The sequence below is a fragment of the Electrona antarctica genome (assembly GCF_951216825.1).
Source record: "Electrona antarctica genome assembly, chromosome: 15".
NCBI classification, from domain to species: Eukaryota; Metazoa; Chordata; class Actinopteri; order Myctophiformes; family Myctophidae; genus Electrona; species Electrona antarctica.
This window is the reverse complement of record NC_136796.1, coordinates 39,216,419-39,237,181: the sequence shown is the minus strand read 5'-3', so window position 1 is coordinate 39,237,181 and position 20,763 is coordinate 39,216,419. Positions and strand designations below refer to the sequence as shown.

The 20,763-nt window shown below is 43.7% G+C and overlaps 1 protein-coding gene across 1 annotated transcript; it reads right to left on the bottom strand.

The window, feature by feature from the left end:
- Window positions 1-12,249: 12,249 nt before the first annotated feature.
- LOC306938084 (kelch domain-containing protein 3-like) lies at window positions 12,250-20,142 on the bottom strand (the record flags this gene model as incomplete). Its single annotated transcript, XM_079522100.1, has 2 exons — window positions 12,250-12,287; window positions 19,062-20,142. 2 exons carry the CDS (start codon window positions 20,140-20,142, stop codon window positions 12,250-12,252), a joined length of 1,119 nt encoding a protein of 372 aa, XP_079378226.1.
- Window positions 20,143-20,763: the final 621 nt, after the last annotated feature.

The window sequence follows — 20,763 nt, the reverse complement described above, 5'->3', positions numbered from 1 at the left end:
ACACAAGCACCCTTGCGAACACATCTTTTGCGTGCTCAAAACCAATCAGACGTGTCCGGTTCTTTTCACCCCTCATCTCCTCTCCGCCGCTCAGCGTTGTGACATATCTCCCATCAACATCAGCGGCTATAAGACACCTCCCATCAGGGCCGCTTTGGGGGCCTTTAATCCGCCCTCTAAAGAAGCCTTTCCTGTCAATGGACAGAAACGTGACCCCAATACCAATGACAGCCTGGGGGGAGGGTTGGGGGGCTGGTGGTGGAGGATGCCTGGCAGCCAGCGCTCCTATATATCCAACCACTCTGAGCACCAGAGAGCGTGACCGACATCATCCACACGCAGGGAGAGAGGGGGAAAGGCGAGCTAAATATAGGCGACGACAAAGGGAAATGTATAACCCATTTTGACCCGAGATCAGATTCTAAAAATGTCTTCTACACATCCTGACAGTTTTCTGAAAAAGCTATGTTTCTATGTCAGTCGTTCTTTGATTTTTCAAAAATAGCAGACCTACAAGCTCGTAGCGCGCCACTCGGTGGCGCGCTATGAGCTTTTAGATCTGCTATTTTTCAATAGCTAAAGCATAACATAATGCTAACACCAAAAGGGGTTCCCGCCCAAAATGGGATAAAATAGCCAGGGCGGGAGCGAGGGGGGGGGGGGGAGTTTCCGAGGGATAAAAGAGGACAGTGTGTGTGAAAGGGAAGGGTCTGCGCCCGTTGAGTGAAGAGCGGGCTCTTCTTCCAACGTGGTGTTTGGCGTGCCAGATTGTCCAGGTGTTAACGGCCTGCCCTCACTTCACCTGAGGTGTCTTTGTTACAGGGTCTGTGGATGAATTACTTAAAGGGGAAAACCACCCATTTTCAACATTTTACTATGTCATTAATATACCTTAGAGCTGTTGTGTGGAAATAATAAAAAAGTCCCCCCCATTCTGTGTTTCTTAGAACTGTAATTATGAAAAAAATCATTAACATGGTGAAACACATCTTGATGACATCATCAAGATGTGATTCACCATGTTAATGATTTTTTTCAGATCTCTAGTTCTAGGAAACACAGAATGGGGGGACTTTTTATTATTTCCACACAACAGCTCTAAGGTATACTTAATGACATAGTAAAATGTTGAAAATGAGTGGAATGCCCCTTTAATTCCTTATTGTAGCTGCGTTGTTGAAATGAGGTTTGAGATCCCAGGCACATCATCCATCATTTTATTGGTCACTCGGTTACATCGTCGTTCCATAGTTACAGCACATGAAGGCAGAAAACCTTCCCATCCAGTCAAAGCCTGACAGTCATGTTGGCAACTCAGTTATCTCTCTTAGTTCCTCCAAGATGGTCGCCTAAACTCTAAAAGTTAAAGTCAGATGATCGCTACGATATATTTGGTAGGCATGAACTGTCTAAATGTTCATCACACAAAGCAAGAACTTAGTAAACTTCAGCTTGCTCAGAACAGGGCGGCAAGACTAGCACTGCATTGCTCTGTCAGGACTAGTGTGGATGCTATGCATGCCAGGCAAAGCAAAGCAAAGTTACTATATTTACCCAGGGTAACTGGACTAAGCATCAGATACTTGTTTACAGCCAGGCCCTGCTCATAGAACATTTCATGGTAGTGGTTCAATGCCTTGCTCAAGGGCACTTCAGCGGTGGTAATTTTAACGTGCCGGTCCGGGGATACGAACTGGCGACCTTCCGGTATCAAGACCGCTCCGCAAACCGTTCGGCCACCGCTGCCATGGATGAGGGTGAATGAAAGACTGGCATACAGCCTTATTCTGTTTTTAAAGAATGTGCATTCCTCACAGAAACCCTTCAGTTTGTTTCTACAGTTATTACCTGCAAATGAAAGACATGATTACAATACTTGACATGCACTAAATGGTCACTTTACTTTTCCTCTGCCCAAAACCAATGCACTTAAGAAAACAGTCATGTACAGAGCCATTGCATACTGGCGTGCCGTGCGCTCCCCCCACATTTGATCCTAACAAGAAATAGACCTACATTTTGTTTCAAAAGGAAACTCAAGGCAGCAATAGTCAGAAAGGGAATTATATTAAATTAGGTTATTATGTTTTGTATTTTCGGACTGACAAATCTGTTTTTTATATTGTGATGTTATTTTTGCCTTGACACCAGGAAGAATAGTCTCCACTACGGTGTAGACTAATGGGGATCCTTAATAAACTAAACTAAAACACCCCTGCCCCTTTTTCATGAGGAGAGCGTCGTTCTCGCCTCAGCTTCCTGAATCTCACAGTGCACAAGACTAGAATTAATGGTGCATTTCTTTAGAGTCTTTACCCAAAGCTGTTCCAGTTGGCATTACATTGATTCACACACACCTGGCGGAGGAAACCTGCTCATCAGGAGCTTTTGTGTCTTGCTCAGGGACACTTTGACACTATAGCCTATACATGGTGGAGCTGGCGATTGAACCGGGAACCTTCCGATTCCCATGTGGCCGCTCTTCCTCCCTGAGCCTACTGCTGACTAAACCAGAGGAGATTAGAATTGACCAAACTAGACTATTGCTAAGCCATATAATACTTCTAATTGTGATTGCTGTATGTGATCAGTGATGGCTTGCTGATTGTCTCCGCTAGGCCGAAGGCGTGGCCGAGACTACTACAAACTGCCACACATCATTTCCTAATTGCTGGGTAACTTTCCACACACTTTCCCACTAAGCCAAGGAAGAACCTTCAGCCAAATGTTTTCAAATCTCCTCATGGTGGCGCTTCACATTTTGGCCTATTACTCTCTTGTACCGTATCGTACAATCAACATTTTTATTTCCCCGGATTTCTTGGATCACGACTTTACAGTTTTGTCCAAAACTCACAGAGAGTTTTCAGATTTCCAGATCCCATTCCAATTGGCTAAGACTTCTTCCAAAGTTAGCAGGCCCTGGCTTGGCAACCTAGGCTGGCGGCCAGCACACTTTTCTAGTTAATTGTAATTTTTTTTTGTAATATCTGAGATCCACATGAATATTAAAAAACTAACCTTTGCTAGAAGTTCTAGCAAAGGTTAGTTTTTTAATACGGTAGTAAAATTGACTATAGGCCAAATAATAAACAGAATAGATTAAAATTGACCACGCAAGACTATACTTTAGAGTAGACCCATCTCTCCCTATAGTATATATTCCTTTCATTCAATACCTCTGCCTCTCTTTCTGTGCTCTCCGTTTATCTTTCATTCTACCCCCCCTAACCCCCCCCCCACAAACCCCTTCCACTTCTCTGTATCTGCTGGCCCAGCTGGTGGCTGCGAGACACACCCTATTTCCAAGACCCTGCGCGGTACCTCGGAAGAGTGTGCAAATGCATTACGTGTCCATTGGGTTCCATTTGCCCACTCTTCCGGGTTAACCCATTTTGACCCGAGATCGGATTCTAAAAATGTCTTCTACATCCTGACAGTTTTCTGTCAGGATGTTTCTATGTCAGTCGTTCTTCGATTTTTCAAAAATAGCAGACCTACAAGCTCGTAGCGCGCCACTCGGTGGCGCGCTATGAGCTTGTAGATCTGCTATTTTTCAATAGCTAAATTATAACATAATGTTTAAAACACCAAAAGGGGTTCCCGCCCAAAATGTGTTAAACTAACCCTGAGAATTTTACAGTGTCTTCTGCTCCTCTGTTTCGTCTCTCCGCACGGCCCAGCTGGTGTCAGACCGGCTGTGAGACAGACAGACACTCCAACCCCCCGGTGCCTCAATTAGCAGTCGGGTCCAGGAGCAGGCTTGGCCGGCGATCAATCTGTCACCGCTAGAAATAGATATCATGTTGGAGGAATTACCACCGCCGCAGACCGGGTGGCTGTAAACATGATCCTGGATCCTCCTGGTGTATCAAACGAGATTGCTGGGGGGAAAAAACTAAACAAAGTTATATTTCCTGTTGGCCTGGGCCTGTGGCTCAGCGGTCCAGGCACCTTGGCTGGCAATCCAGTCTGGCAGTGTGCCGCGGGTTCGACTCCCGATTCCAATGGCCTTTACTGCATGTCACCCCCCCCCATCTCTCTCCCCATTTCCTGTCAGCCTACTGTCTATCCCTCCATAAAAAATATAAAATAAATGCGAAAGCCACAAAAAGAAAACATTAAAAAAAAGTTATTTCCTGTTTTCTGGGACCTGGAACCCTTCACATACTTTGGGGTTGAACGTGGGGGGTACTTGGGGGAAAAGGCTGAAACTGTGGTTGTGCCGGGCCGTTCCCAGGTGGGAATGTGTGTCGCCGTCTGAAGCAGGGCTCTTGGAAGTGTTAAAATAAGGGTGTCGGCTTAGCTTCGAAAACATCACATTGGTATTTTGTGAATGCATGCATCCAAGAATGTTGGTCAAAGCCTTAGTGAGTAAAGGTCATGCTATTCTTCCTCTGTTCAGCTCCCCACTGAACAGACCAAGTCACTGAAAACTAAGTCACTAGTGCAGTGACAGACATCGCCCTCCCCACCCGGCTTCCCTCCCATGAACACGGCCAATTGGGTTCGTTGGGGCATATGCCCAAGCTGGATGCAGCACAGAAGTAGCCTTGCAGAGCCAACAAATCTGAGATTTCCGCCGAACAAAATGTCTGGGGACATTTAAGTGCAGTTGTGAACTGTGTGTCTGAGCAATTTGGAAAGCAAACCAATTCAAGAACCAATACAAAGACTTTAGGGTGGTTTCAAAGGTTGCAGTATAGGCATAGCTTCGGTAGTGGCTGTGTTTTGCCGTTCTCGTCCCTATTGCATTTAGATTTCCAGCAAACATTTTGGTATCTGGCTACGTGAGACTACTGCAAAGAAGTTGAACCCCTTGACCCTATTGCCGTATAAAAAATAGAAGAGAAAGAGAAATTAATTTATTCCCATACTGCATTGAATAATTATTTGGCGAGATTGTTGGAAACCTTCAAACATGTAAAAAAAAAAAAAAAGAAATATACTGCAATGTGACTCTGTCAGGATCATTATCTGGTCAGCTCGTCAAATAGTTTCCGCCATCATTATCTAGGTAGAGAGAGAATGACTGAAGTCCTGCAGGTGTTTAAATTATGCACATGGTGAGAAACACGTACATTCCAGTTCCCCTTCCTTCAACAGACTCTCACACTAGAATTAAAAGAAGAGACGAGGAGGAACATGGAGCTTCATTAGGCCTATCCAGTAGAATAAAGTTAACTAACCTCATGTGAGTATATGCATCCCTCTCTCTGTCGCGCCACTTCACCCTCTGTATATAGGGCTCTCTCCAGTGACTTGTTGTTCCGAAGGATGCTTCCAAAATGGCGGTTCTGGGAGTTCTATTCCCCAGCATGTGGAGATGAGATGCAGTTCCTCTGGTGAGCACAGCTGAGAGGAGGAGAGATAGGGGGAGGGAGGTGTTTTTTTTCTTCTCTTCTCTTCCTATAGCTTTCTCTGATCTGATCTGATGTGAAATCACAAATTGGCCCCTCGTCGCTGCCCCCTGTGTACATAACAGAACTCATTAAAAAGAGGAGGGTTATTAAAAAGTGATGGAGCGAGGGAGGGCTTTGACAAGAGAAACTGATTCTGGTTAATAAAAGAGACGAAAGAGAGCGGGAACCGGCTTCAAGAAGAGAGAACACGCGGAAGAAGAAAGGGAAGAAAAGAACTTGCTGTGAAGAGACTGATGAGGAGAGAGAGAGAGAGGGAGAAATGGAGAGAGAGAGAGAGAGAGAGAGGGAGAAATAGAGAGAGAGAGGGAGAAATAGAGAGAGAGAGCGAGAGCGTACCGGCCATGTGAGGAGCAAGGCTCTGCGAGTTCACTGTAGTTACCTTCAAGGAAGAGCTGCTTGGGATTCTCTCAGAGTCTGTGGACATCGTCATATATATATTTATACTTCTGGTGGTATCATGAAGCAGGTCTTTGCAGCAGAACAATGTGCTGCACGGGGAGCCTGGCCTACATTCAGACGTGGACCACCAGAGACACTCCAGGAGAGCCCACGAGCACACGTTTTGGTTCTTAAAAAGCAGATCGTACTCCAGAAAAGCCCCTCAGCGTCTTCGCTGGAAATATAGTACGACTGCGCGTTACAGCTGTTCACTTAAGATAAAAGCATTTGTTAAATGATCATATCAAAATATTTCCCTGCTCTGGGCTGCAGATCTTTTGGGGGAGGGGTGTGTGTGTGTGTGTGTGTGTGTGTGTGTGTGTGTGTGTGTGTGTGTGTGTGTGTGTGTGTGTGTGTGTGTGTGTGTGTGTGTGTGTGTGTGTGTGTGTGTGTGTGTGTGTGTGTGTGTGTGTGTGTGTGTGTGTGTGTGTGTGTGTGTGTGTGTGTGTGTGTGTGTGTGTGTGTGTGTGTGTCAGTGAGAAATCTCTCTCTCTATTCTGCTCCTTGGGTGTTCATCTATAATTCATCTGACTGTTGTGGCTGGACCACATAGAATGAGAGCAAAGTATCTCTTGGAGGGTTGAGCAAGAGAGAGACGGAGAGAGAGAGAGTGCAGGAGGCAGAAAAGGGCGGATGGCGGAAATGGAGCTACTAGAAAGGAGATTGGGAGAGAAGACAGATGTTGATAGATGTGGCTGGTGGAAAAGTATCAGAAAGTCGGCTTTGGACAGAGGAAATGCTCCTAACTATGAAAAGGAAGAGAGGGGCAGAGAAAGAAAGAGACAGATCAGGCTCAGGCTCTGCAGGAGGAAGTAAAAAGTAGAGAGCAGACTTTATTCTTCTTCTATAGTTTGTTGTTCTCCAGGGTCCACTGTAGATCCAGATGGTCTGAGGCTGAGAGGGAACAGACTGTGCATCAATATTTACTCTCCTCTCCCAACAAGAGAATGTCATCCTCACACCTACAGTCACTCACTGCATGTTTTACACAGAGCTGTTCTTAAACTAGGCCAGACCACAAGATGTGGAGTGTGAATTTATAACTGCCAAAGTTTGACCAGTGAATGTGACATTTATTTTTTCACTTTTTAGAGTTAACCACATGAACCCTAGCGTCCCGATTCTGAGGTGAGGATTTGGCCGATCTAGGAGCTCACAACGCAATGTGTGAGCTTAGATCAGCTATTTTTTTAGATAATGTACTCTATACGAGGAATGGGGATTCTGGTCAACAAAGGGTTGTTAAGCGTTTAAATGGTTAATACAAATAATTAACACTTTGGATGGTCCTGTGCAGACTCCTTGATGTTAGATGTTAGATGTTAATATTTGTATGTGACTGAGTGCCGAGAAATTACCAAAAAGGTTGTTGTTGGGGTATTTTGTTACTGTACTTTGCACATGAATGGAATTTATCCTCTGCATTTACTCATCCTAACTACCAGGAGCAGTGGCTACCATTTAGGAGTTAATACGTGGTCATTGGAAGTTTACTGTTTAAGCCTAACTTTACAGGGGATAACAAATTGGCATGTAATTAAATTTTGGTAAAAAATGAGTTAATCTTCAAGTACTTTGAGTATCATTCACCAAAATGTCAGGTTTTAAATTGGTGTGTAAATATGAAAATATGACATAAATATCAAGTTCAAATTCTAGATGGTTTTGTCACTCACACAAACTGAAATGTCAGGAGGAAATAAGTCACATTAAGTCACATTATTTCCTTCTGTTCTTTCACAGGGGAGAATGCCAGTTTTTTTTTAAATGTCAAAAGTCCATCTTTCATGAAATGATTCAGTTGGACCCATATAAGTAAATTAATATATGATAACCCTTCCCCAGTAGTAGCTGTGTAGTTTCATATATATTAATATATCTATTTGTTGCATATTTTCCTATTTAATGCCTCATTTGCATATTTAACAATACAAATATATAATACAATAAATAATTGTCTTCGTGTAAATATCACCCAAGTTGATATTTAGTTTCATGGTGATAACAATCTATGGTTTTGTCCACTCAATTCATAATTAACGTTCCAATTTTGGAGGTCTGGCTCATGCTTGAAAATCAAAGCTGCAACCATTCATGATTATGTTAGGTGTTTCTCTTTTTTATGCTGTGTTAGAGAGTGTAGAGTAAACCTACCCTAATAATAGTTTAATCTTTTTTTTTTTAAATTCTTACTAGTCATATTATGTTTGAAATGTACTAGGTATTTGTATGCTATGTCCTGTATGTCAGTCCTGTTTGTATTGTTTGATGTTTGATGTCTGGGGACTGCAGATGGAAATTATCATGTTTTGCTAAATCTGGTATATTTACACTGCATTTTTAATGTAATGTTCATTAATATACACTGTCCCGACTAAATAAACGAATAAAGAAAGAATGGACTAAGAACCAAAAATAACTGAACCGGTGGAAAAGGGGTCCCAGTGTCAATTATCTAATGTAATCCTGGGTGCTACACTCCCTCTGCCAACCTGGGGAGAGCAACGGACTGACCTCATGCTCCCTTCTATATGCACGAGGAGTCCAAGCCGCTTCTTTTCACCTGACAGGGGGGAGTTTCCCCGGTTGGACTTAGATCCCTTTTCCACCACCGGTTGGTGGAAGTGAGAAACTCAATGTGGGTAAATAGCAGGATTATTTATATGCCTTCCCCTGCCATGTTATGAAATTGATCAGCCCCAACATGCTGTACTGTGCTTATGTTCTGATGCACGAAAGCTTAATGCAAATAAAAAGTCCACACCAAACATCACACTGATTAACCTGTGGAATTCTTTCAACATAAAAAGCAGGAATGTGGGTGGCTAGTGGCTACTGGAGCTGTGGGAAGAGGTGCACATTCTCCTTTTGGATACACAGTCTTATCAAATTAACATTAAAGCTATAACCTATAACAAATGTAGTTGGTTTCTCAATTTTATTTAGCCTATTATTAATTAATTATAGCAGTCTGTATGCGTGTGCTCATGCTCGCATTTGTTCACTATCGTTAGATCGGCGAGTCGTGAAGGACGGGGGTCATGTGACTTGGTCAAGTCTATTTTGGAGGTCGCCGCCAAAAAGTTTGAGAACCACTGATGCAGCTAATACCAACAAGCTGCAGCTAATGAATTAATAATAGGTGTGTTGGATTCAGTTGTGCCAGTGTGCAAGCAGTGCCAATACTGTTGACTGCTATGCTTGCACATTGGCACACCTTAATCTAACACACCTGTTATAGATTGTATTAGCTGCAAGCTGTGTTGCTTACACATCACATTAGCCATCACAGTGAACTGCGGTCAACATGCCATGTTTTTACATGTACAGGCATAACCAGTGGCGAAGCATATTAACCGAGGGCCCTTCTGCAGGCTATTTGTGTCGGGCCCTTGATCCTCCTCAACCCTAAAGACTAATCATTGTGTATATTCCTGCACGATCTGCATCTTGAGTGATCTTGGTATCTTGATTTATTGGAGATTGTGACTTTCAATTGTAATTTTAAAAAAAAAGTTATTGTTCCACTTTTTGTTTTGGCCATGTAAACATACTAGACCTGTACGTGCCCGTCGGCCACCGGCCTACTTGAGAACGATGCAACTTGGGAACCTAATAATACCTGTTGTCAACTTGTCATAGCACCACATCTGTCTGTGTCCCTATTGTGCCCATACTCTATATGGAGATCTCTGTATCTGTCTGTCTGCCTCTGTCTGTCTGCCTGCCTGTGCCCGAAGAGTGCAAACTGACTGTGAAAGGTGTAGTGGTTAAGTAATCAATTTGCAGGTGTGAGGTTGCCATGGCAAATCAATTGGCTGAGGCAGAGGCTGGGAATTGCACAGGTGAGGGGCCCTAGGCTGATTAGGCCCACTGGCAGAGCCTGAGCAGAGCCTTTTGTGGTGTTCTGGAGAACCGTGGGTCCGACCGACTCGATAACAGGCACTGCACTCCCTGTGGGGGTGTGGAATGCGTGTGTAGAATGTGAAGTCGGTGGGTCAAACGGTTCTCGAGTTACGTGCATTACAACCGTACACACACACACACGCACGCAGAGACGTGACGCATTTATAGTAGGATGTTTTCTCATGCCAATAAAGTCCATTGAATTGAATCGACTTCTGCTCACAGGTTATATATCTTGACCTCTCATTTTAAAGTGTCTGTAGTGGCTCTTTTAACTTGTAGTCTTATATTAGTATAATATTAGTCGTGGTAACTTAATAGCATGAGAGAGAGAGAGAGAGAGAGAGACGCGCCTGTTTACCATCGTGGGTAGGAGCCACTGCATCCCTGCATTGCCAGTGGGCATAACAAACTCTGTCTATGTTTTCAATCCTCTTTAGAGCTGCACTTTCCTCTTCTACTCTGGATTTGAACCCGGGTCTCCTGCGTAGGTGCTGACATTTTTACCATTGAGCTAATAAAATATGCCTGTTGCTCGTGATGAAACAGAATTGTGTCAAAGGTCATGTGTCACGTAGACATAGGATATAATGTGTCAATAATAATACATACAATTTATATAGTGATTTCTAGGTAAGTCTTATTCTTATCTATCTGATTAATTCTGTTTTAGAATGTAGACGATAGACTCTGCAACAAACCCACAAAAAAGCACCGCAAAGCTGAGTATCGGGGGCCATGATGGGCCTGGGCCGAGCATGACCCTTGGGACATGAGGTTTCAGCAGTGTAAGGCAATGACAATTCATTCAAGCGTCTCCTAAACGGACGTTGACAGAAGCACCCAGAGGAATCGAACAAGCACACGGACTCTGACCGGGGAGTGAACTCTATAGTTGCAGGCACCCGGCCGCATCACAATGAACTAGAGAGCAGGGGTTCCCAAACCTTTCCTCACCTGAAATGGCTTCAGGAAAAAGACAAAAACAAAATAGACGATCTACAAGCTCACTGCATCGCAGCTCGATGCATTGTGAGCGTCTGTATAGGTCTGCTATTTGAGAGAGAGTGAGTGCATTTTCCGGCAACTGCATGAGCCGCGGAACACCGTGGCAGTCAGTAGTGTTTCACGTGGCAGGATGCTTTAACCCAAACTCTAACCGCACACACTGCTGCGGAAGCGAGCGCCGTGTGTGTGTGTGTGTGTGTGTGTGTGTGTGTGTGTGTGTGTGTGTGTGTGTGTGTGTGTGTGTGTGTGTGTGTGTGTGTGTGTGTGTGTGTGTGTGTGTGTGTGTGTGTGTGTGTGTGTGTGTGTGTGTGTGTGTGTGTGTGTGTGTGTGTGCGCGCGCGCGCGCAGAACACATTTTCTTCAGTATGTAAGTCACAATCAAATGGTACTGCACACAAATTTAAAGATGTGCTTCCAAATAATCCATCATGACATTGATTGGCTCAGCTGGCCGTTAATAAATCTAAACATAGGCTACTCACAGGCCACTGTGATATAAATGGTGCAATAAATCTAAACATAGGCTGCTCACAGGCCACTGTGATATAAATGGTAAATGGTGCAATAAATCTAAATATAGGCTACTCACAGGCCACTTTGATATAAATGGTAAATGGTGCATTTACAGTATATAGCGACTTTATCCAAGGCGCTTTTCATAGATTGTGCATTACATTCACCCATTCACACACACATTCATACACCGATGTCAGCGGAAACCATGCAAGGAACCAACCAGCACATCAGGAGCAATTAGGGGTTCAGTGTCTTGCTCAAGGACACTTTGACACTAACTCTGGGGGAGCCCGGGTTCGAACTGGCAACCTGGTTGTTACCATCCGGCGACTCTCACGTCACTTTAGGCATCGCTGGATATTTCATCTTCAAATGTGCATCTTTGTTGATTTGTGGTAGTACAATTTGGCATTACACAGCTTGCATTTTGACATTGTTTTCACTGTTTTGTTGTGCCCAATATATGTGTGTGTAAGAGAGAGAGAGAGAGATTGAAATGTGTCTGATTTGCAGTGATTCAAATAATATGTTCAGACAGAGGGAATTATTTTCTGGACTCCTGGACGGCCAACTAACACATTGACGCATGGATGCACACGCACACCAACCCCGCTCTCTCTCTCTCTCTCTCTCTCTCTCTCTCTCTCTCTCAACTAATGACTTCACTTGGCAGTGAATTTGGCTGTCGTCACTCAGTCTGTCGCTCATGCTCTTCATGGTAATCTCTGTGTCTTGATAGCCAGCCAAACCGATCCCATGATGACCGCTCTGACCTTTGAGCTGTACCCTCTCAGCCTAATCGCGTTCCCTGTGACAGAGGCGGGCAGGCGACCAGCGGAACATTGGCATCAACTTCAATGAGATTAGTCTTCCTGCATCTCCCACCACCCCTCCTTTAAACCAACACACAAAAACACCTCACTGTGATATAAGATAAGATAGAATAGACCTTTATTGATCATGCCGGGGAGATCCAGGTGCATACAATAGTAGCAGCTGCAGTAAGAATGAAACACAGGATATGTGCAGGTTTAAGAGTAGCGAGATAAGAATAAGATCAAATAACGATGAAATAAATAGACCCTGGCCATCTGCACTTGGTCTGAGTTCATATAATGGTAAGAATAATGTACAATCTGCCACCAACATGTCAATTTCAGCTCTGACACTTATTTCAGACATGCGTTTTTCTCCTCTGGTGAAAAGCTGGAATTTGCATATATATATGTATGTGTATGTATATATATATATATATATATATATATATATAGCCCTATATCTTTCGCCACCCCTTACCCCTTATCCCTAAACGTATTTGCCATTTTTTACTGTTTTAAAACATTTTAAAATAGTACAAATAGCCGATCTACAAGCTAACAACTTGTCGATGTAGATTGGCTATAGTTGAACTATTTTTAAATGTTCTAAAATAGTAAAAAATGGCAAATAAATGTAGGGATAATGGGTAAGGGGCAAGATGGAGCCCATAGTGTCAGTTGCAACAGTGAATATCTGGATAATAAATTATTGTACAGGCTATCAACCATGAAACCGTTATCCTTGAAGCATCTGTCATGGTTCAGTTGTGACTACATCTCAGCTGTCTGTGGGTAATAATGCCAGGAGCGGGAGTCTTTAACGCACAGGCTTGGTTGTGAAGCCTGATGGCTACTGGCACAAAGGCCTGTCCAAGTCACTTTGTTTTGAGACGGGAGACGATGAGTGTGGGGCTGAATGTGCTCCTCACCCCCACTAGCAGGGCGTGGGAGGAGCTCATCGGGATAGCGTCCAGCCGCCTCCTTGTACTCGTACCCTCTGTAACCACCTCCAGATTGTCCAGTTGAACTCCAACTAAAGAGCTAGACTTCCTTGCCAGGAAGGTCAGCTTGTTCAGCTTGTGTGCATGTTACAAGTAACAGTCCATTTGGGGAGATTTGTACACTCGCCACTGAGGGGGCAGTGGCCCATACCCAAGAAAAGGGCACATGTGAGCGCACGTAGCGTGCCGATTTTTGAGGGTGGTATTTTTGTGTGGTCCGTTCCTCGTGCCATTTCACACCAGAAATGTAGATATAATATATAATATTGCATAAGGGCCATGGATCATCCGTGGCCCTTATAAATATGATATGTTTATTTATTTTACAGCCTGTCATTTTTGGGGGGGAGAAAGGAGCACTTTGAGACAAAGGGGCAGTGGCCCAAGCCCCAAAAGCCACTCCCTCTGCATGCCTGAGTAAAATTAAGGCTAAGGTAAGGATTTGACTGTGTATTCATTAAAAGAAAAATAGAAAGACATGGAATACACTTCAATGGAAGTTGAACTGCGGAAAGAAATGAAGATGAAGACTGTCTCTTCAACTGCCACACTTGAACTGGTAAAGCAAAAGCTTTCTCAGACCAATGAGTTAACAACATGCCTGACTTACTTGGTTACATGCTGGTGTTGCATACCGACAACTGATCTACAAGGTCACAATGTGTCACACTGTGATGTGTTGTTCATTGAAATGTCAATGTTCTCCAGTCTGCGGTTGTAGTGTGCACTGTGCACTCATTATTGCCTTTTTTGGTGTAATGCCAGATGCCAGTGTAATATTTAATTTGTGTATAATAATATAAGTGTTTAATCTACCAATTAAACCCTATATACTTAGTTGACTCCTGGTGTCCAATCTGTCCATGTGGTTAAGCCCATGTTTCTCAATGTCGGGTAAGGGGGCCTCCATGTGGGTGTACAAATGGGGAACAAATACATCCAGGTCCATTTTGTCGCATTTGTACACTCAGATTTAAATAAGTGTTTTTAAATTGGAGTTCCAGAGATCATGCCAAACGGAGTCCATGGCCTTATGCATAATCAAACTGGGTCCCTGGGTTAAGCGAAACTTAACACAAACAGAAGGAGCTAAAAGATTCAACCCTTCAGTGGCGTTCTTCTTTTCAGCTTTATCATTAGCTCGTGTTCCTCACCATCTCGTTTGTTCCTGCCAGGCCAAGGCCGAGAGGGCTGTGCTCTCGCACATGAGCATGTATCAGCGGGCAGCCTCCTCTCCCCTGCCATTTGCCAGCAGGGTACCAATCAACACTTCACTTCCCATCCCACCGAGAGGCCACCAAAGCTGTAGGAGACAGACATGGATGGCTGTCGTCTCACCGAGCACACATAGAGCGAGACAGACAGACAAAGCGAGCAAACAATAGAGCACCGAAGTCTGACGTCACTTTCAGTAGAGGGCACCAACACACAGGTTCATGTATTTTTTAGGGCGATTTTAGGTCGCTTCATATAAGAACTGTGTTTGAAAAATAAACCGACCACCCCGGCCTTTCTGTCAGGGGAGTGGCTGTGCGTCGTTAATGATGTCCATTCATATTTGATACAGCCAGTTTCTGGAGAAAATGGAATTAATGTGGCCGCAAAAGCCTTGAAACTACATATGAAGGCAATGTCGCTGCTAATATACGTCACGCCCAGCTGTCAACACATTGCATTCCTGAGATTCCTCGTTGACGTAAGCTCAGCTGGTGGTGACTCGACTCGTACTAACCACGAAACATTAAATATCAATAAAATAAAAATAAAATAAACGTAATTGACATTCAGTTTCTGACGGACGGGCAGATGCAGCCACCCCCCCTACCCGGAAATGTAGTCTCTGGGTTGTTTGACTCGTTTCTAACGCTTATTTTGTTACTCTTTGGGTATATTTGTACATTTCCACCTTCAGTCGATGCTTCATATCCATATGAGTGAAAAGGCCGGGGTGATCGGTTTATTTTTCAAAAACACTTCTTATATGAGGCGATCTAAAATCCCCCTATGGAGATTTCAATGCAAATAAAAAGTACATGAACCTGTGGACTGACGCCCTCTACTGACAGTGACGTCAGGACTTCGGTGCTCTATTGAGATGGATGGATGGATGGATGGATGGATGGATGGATAGATGCCCAAGCTACGCTACAGCCCTGAATGTTTTATGAATAGCCCTGCATCTAAATAAAGATAGTTTTAATGATTGATTGAATACTTGATTAGTTAAATCATTTAAACAGCACAGTAAAACATTTAGGCTAAAATAACACAAAAAGTCTTGGGGAGTGGGGACGCATTTCCACTGTAGTCCTATATTCATTAGATGTTTTAATTTATTTTGCCGTGCTGAGCGTTGCGAAGGCCACCAGACCCGACTCAGCGCCGTCCGAGTTACGTCCCAATAGGCAGAGAATAGTATATATTAGTAGCTCCTAGTTTCCATGCGCCGACAATAGTTGGAAATGACACGTCCACCAGGGGGAAACCTTGACCAGGACATCACTGATTATCAAGCGAAATAATCACGGAGAACTACCGACTGATCCGTTGGGTCGGCAGAGCATGCCCATACTCGTCCGAAAAAGTCGTGCTGATCCTAACTGATAACTGCGGTCTTGTCGGTTGATACCAGTCGAATCGGCTAGCCAGTCGGCGTTCCCAAGTACTTGGGAACACCGGCCAACTTGGGAACACTGGCCAACTTGGGAACGATGCAAGTTGGGAAAAATGAAAATCAGGAATAATTTTCCCCATCCTATAGCATCTGCAATACACATCCGTTGTCACAGCACCCGGTTTAACCTCTGTCTGTCCTTTTTGTGTCCATATATGGAGAATTAGGTGTGTGTGTGTGTGTGTGTGTGTGTGTGTGTGTGTGTGTGTGTGTGTGTGTGTGTGTGTGTGTGTGTGTGTGTGTGTGTGTGTGTGTGTGTGTGTGTGTGTGTGTGTGTGTGTGTGTGTGTGTGTGTGTGTGTGTGTGCGCGTGCGCACATTTTTCAAATATAATATTATGATTCATGGTGGTGCTATACCAGCCCACTTAACATTTGGACTTGAACCACAGGTCATATAATCTAAATGTATTTTCCCTGGATTCCTTGGATGATGCAAGTCAAAACCTAATTTGGACACCTCTGTCTTCCCCAAGGTTGAATTTTCCATCTTCTCATCTTTTCCCCTGTATGGTCTCCCTCTGGGATTGCTTTTTTTAACATGACATTTCTTATCATTTTTATGCAGATGACTCACAATTGATACCAGCTCCCTGATTTTATTGTGTGATTGCCTTTGATGTCTTGGGGACATCAAAGCATGGATGGCCTTAAACCTTTGAGGAAAAAGCATAACACGCGCAAGCACACACAGAAATATAGTCTGTTCGGTATTCCAATGCAGAGAAGTATCATTCAAACTTTAATAAAAGAAAGCCATGACTAGTCTCTCTCTCTCACACACACACACACACACACACACACGCACACACACACACACACACACACACACACACACACACACACACACACACACACACACACACACACACACACATCCCAGTCCTACTAGGGTGCTGGCTCAAAAGTTCAACATGTGATGAAAATGAATCAAATCTGCACACCAGTAAATGCCACCATGGAGTTCTTCTCTTCAGACCTCAACAAGCAGTGTCGACACGGGCAGCTTAAATCAGTCTCATCGTGTCAATATTCAGCCATAAGTCTCAAAATCGGTCATCAGTTCCACCATTACAAATCATGTGGCAAGGGAGAGCTCTTGAAATTGAAGCTCATGCAGAAGAACGAAATTACTTGCAGTTTAATAGCGGCCCAGCAGATGTAGATATTTCAGTGCCTGATAGCCTCCATTAACCTCCAAGGTTTTGGCCAGACTTTACACTTGATTGTATTGCCTTAGTAAATATTTCATAATACTTTGTTTTAAATTGTTAAATTTAATGATAAAGTAGGGTTTGTTTCTAGGGCTTCTACTGGGTCTACTGAGTGAAGTCCCGCCCTTGCTGGGGTTGCAGCCAATAGCAGTCGTTTCCTGACCGGAAGTTCCAAAAAGCCAAAAGGTGTGTTCAAAACGGGTCTACAAGGATACCAATGGGTCACGTGACGGTTCACTATGTCATAATTGTGAGCGGTGCTAACCGCTCCAACACGTGCCTATGTGTGTATCATTAGTCTATTAGTCTAGCATTAGTCTGTACGGTTACTGTGGTTACTGTCATGTGACTTCATCATCATACACCATCATGATGAAAGGCACCACTCACTTCACATGGGTGTGATTTTTTTTACAGTCCATTAACTAAAGGACTCAGGCTTTATGTATAAAGTTAGTACAAGTATAAAGAATAGGATTTATTTTATATCAGATGTTGGCCTTAAACGGAACCTTTAACATTTTCGTGAAAGCAAAACTGAGGACATGTTGTTTGGACCCTGTGATGCCTCTTTACACCTGGTTTCTCTGGAAATCAACATTCATCACTAACCTTGGCTCGCAAATGTGACCACATACAGTATCTCTCCCATTCATTCCTCACAAGTCACACCACTGGCTCCCTGTATTTTGTTGTTGTTGAGTCATTCATAATCTTAATGTTTGCATTTAAACCTCTAAATGGGTTCTACCATTGTACAGTACTTACACTTAGTTGAGCTTTTATCAATACCCTCGCAAAGTCTTTGAGGTTTACATGTGGTTTGTTGTTGACCCAAAGACCATCAGTCACCCCGACTGATGGTTCTCCGCTGTATCCCCCAAGCTGTGGAACAAGCTACAGTAGAGTGCATTGTTTTATGTTCCTGCAACTTGGTCTCTGGCATTTATTTAGTGTGTTACTATTTTTTCTGTTGCAGCTCTCTGGGTTTGGTGCAATTCCTGTTTCTCAATGTGTGCCAAAACTCACTCTCACAACACTATGTAGATTTTCTTTGAGTTGTGTGTTCTGGTCCTACAGATTCTCTGTCTTCCCAACAAGTTTGAGTCAGGTTGAGAATCTTTGTATTGTTTAAAAGGGGATCTCTCTCAATGACAAAGAGTCAGGAACACTGTCAGGAACTTGCAAAACATTGTGCTCTTTATTTAACATTTTGGCCGTTGGACCTTAAGGACAAACAAACAGACCGAAATGTTGAATAAAGAGCAACAGGTCCTCTTCTTTGTCATTCAGAGATCCCCTTTTGAATATAAGCACTTTGTCCTACACACCTGTCACCAACCTTTTGAGGTGTGCGTCAGCCTTTTTCTAAAAAGTTTGGATACAACTTGAAAAGCCATTAGAAAGTAACTATAGCAATTCTGAGCTCATATCTACACTGCTCAGTGCTCACATAGCTTATATACCTGAAACATGACAGAGCAGCAGAAAGAAATAAACAGAGAAAGAAACAAACAAACAAACAAACAAACAAAAGACAAACAAAAATACCTGTGGATCACCAAGTAACAGACGTTACAGTACCACACTATACCCCTTATCGCAGCTGACCCCCAGTACATATCAGACTACTTGTCACATGTAATTTTGTCTGTCAACTGCCCTCCCAAAAACAAAACAAAAACACAAAGATCTCCACCTTTGCAGTCGTTTTCCTCTCCCACTCACAGTTAGTTTCCTGAAGTCATCTTTCATAATGGTCCATTCCTTTTCCCAAAGCATCTCTGCTTAATTCCTGATGGAGCTCAACTGAGCATAGAAGTTTATGTTCTTGCAGATCTTTGCAGCCATGACTCCTCTGGCAGTCGGTAGTCGAGTTCTCTATTCTCCTGTATCTGCTGCTTGTTTCCTGGTGCATATCACTGAGCCCATTCATGCTTTAATTCCCATCTGAATGAAGGGGGCCTTTTTAAGAGAGGCGATCTCGTCTCTCTCTTTCTTTTGTTCCATTTCCTGGAACTTGGTCTTTGGTATTCATTTAGTGTGCTGTTCTTTTTTCTGTTGCTGTTGGTAGTCATGGCTGACAGTTCCCACCTGATGTCATGTGGAAGTCCCGACCGCCTCAGACCATACTGAATAACTGCTAACTTGCATAACATCTTTAGATTAGGACTGAGGTTTAAGATGTACAGGTCGGATACCTCAACATCACCATGTTCAATCTTTACGTCTAGAATGTTTGTGTGTTTGTATCCTCCAAAGAGGATGATACTACTTCCCACCTTGCAACAGCCCATGCTAGACATCATTGAACTTGGAACTTTCCCCTTTGGCTGAACCTTCTTCCAAGAGATGTTCTCTGGGTTGAATTTCCACAGATCATTGAATGTCAAGTTCAGAAGGCGACCACCAAATATGTACAGCTCTTCATTGAAGGCAAAGGCTGAATGACATGATCTTCCTTCTGGAAGAATCTGTGCATAAGGTGTGTTTAGCCAGCAGTTTGCCTCTGTGTCAAACACTCTGATGTTGTTGTAGAGGTCCCATTCGTCCCCTTGGCCACCAAATACAAACATCCTTGTCCCGATGATGGTGGCAGAGTGCCCGTCCGAAGCAGGTGCTGGGTTGCCTTTGGTGTTAATTTGAGACCAGAGCATTGTGGTGGTGTCCAACTTGTGGACGTAATTGGTGCAGTATCCAGTCAGCCTTGTGTGTCCTCCAAATATATACATACTCTTTCCCAAGACACAAGCTGAGTGGCCGCACCTCTCCTCTGGGACAGTTCCAGAAACCGTGGGCTTGAACCATCTGTAGGTGTGGACATCAAAGCCATAAAGCACATTGCAATACTCCATTGAAGTACCCCCGCCCCAGATGTAGATGATATCTTCTATCAGCACAGCTGTGAATCCCCAGCGCATCGAGGGGACCTCAAGGTGACATTCTCTTCCTGTTCTCACTGGGGGCAACTTCATCCAGCGCAGAGACACTGTGTTAAAGACGTGGACTGCAATTGGATCCCCATAGTTCACTATGGTGGTCTCCCTGTCCGGGACTCCAAAGGAGTACACCTTGTACCCCACTGCCACGTCAGCATGATCATAGTCTCTCTCTGGTCCTTTCAGATGCACCGTCCAGTGCAGCATTCTTCACACCAGGAAAACCGTAGACGAAACTTCATCAGTTAAGGATTGTTCTGTAAATGTCATATGTGCTAGCACTGATATAGGACCAGTGGCACAAACGATATGCAAGCCGATGTGTCGGGTTGGCCAATCAGGGAAGCCAAGACAATGCCCTGTATAGCATGTAAAAAATTCACACTCGTGTGAAGTGAGGGGCGCTCTCATCATCATACATCACATTCTGTGCTCAGCCAATCAAATCATTGCCATGGTACAAACATACAAAGCATGGGCACTCAAAAAATAAGTCCCTCAAAAATAAGTGGTGAATGTTGTGAAGCTTGCCTTTCCCTTGAGAGCTTATTCGAGTGTCCATGATGGTGGTAGAGTGGCCACCTAAAGCGCAGGTGCTTTAGTGCCTCTGGTGACCAGATCATTGTGGTGCTGTCTAATTTGTGGATCATTGTGGTGCTGTCTAAAGTGATGGAGCAGCATCCAGTCAGCCTTTTGTGGTCATACACAGTAAGCTACTGTACGTGGTCACTAGCTTGTGTCTAGCTTATTAACTGACAATCCCTGTTTAGAAATGAGATATTTTGGTTGTGAGCTTGTACTGTAATAGCTTTGCTATTTTTGATACCT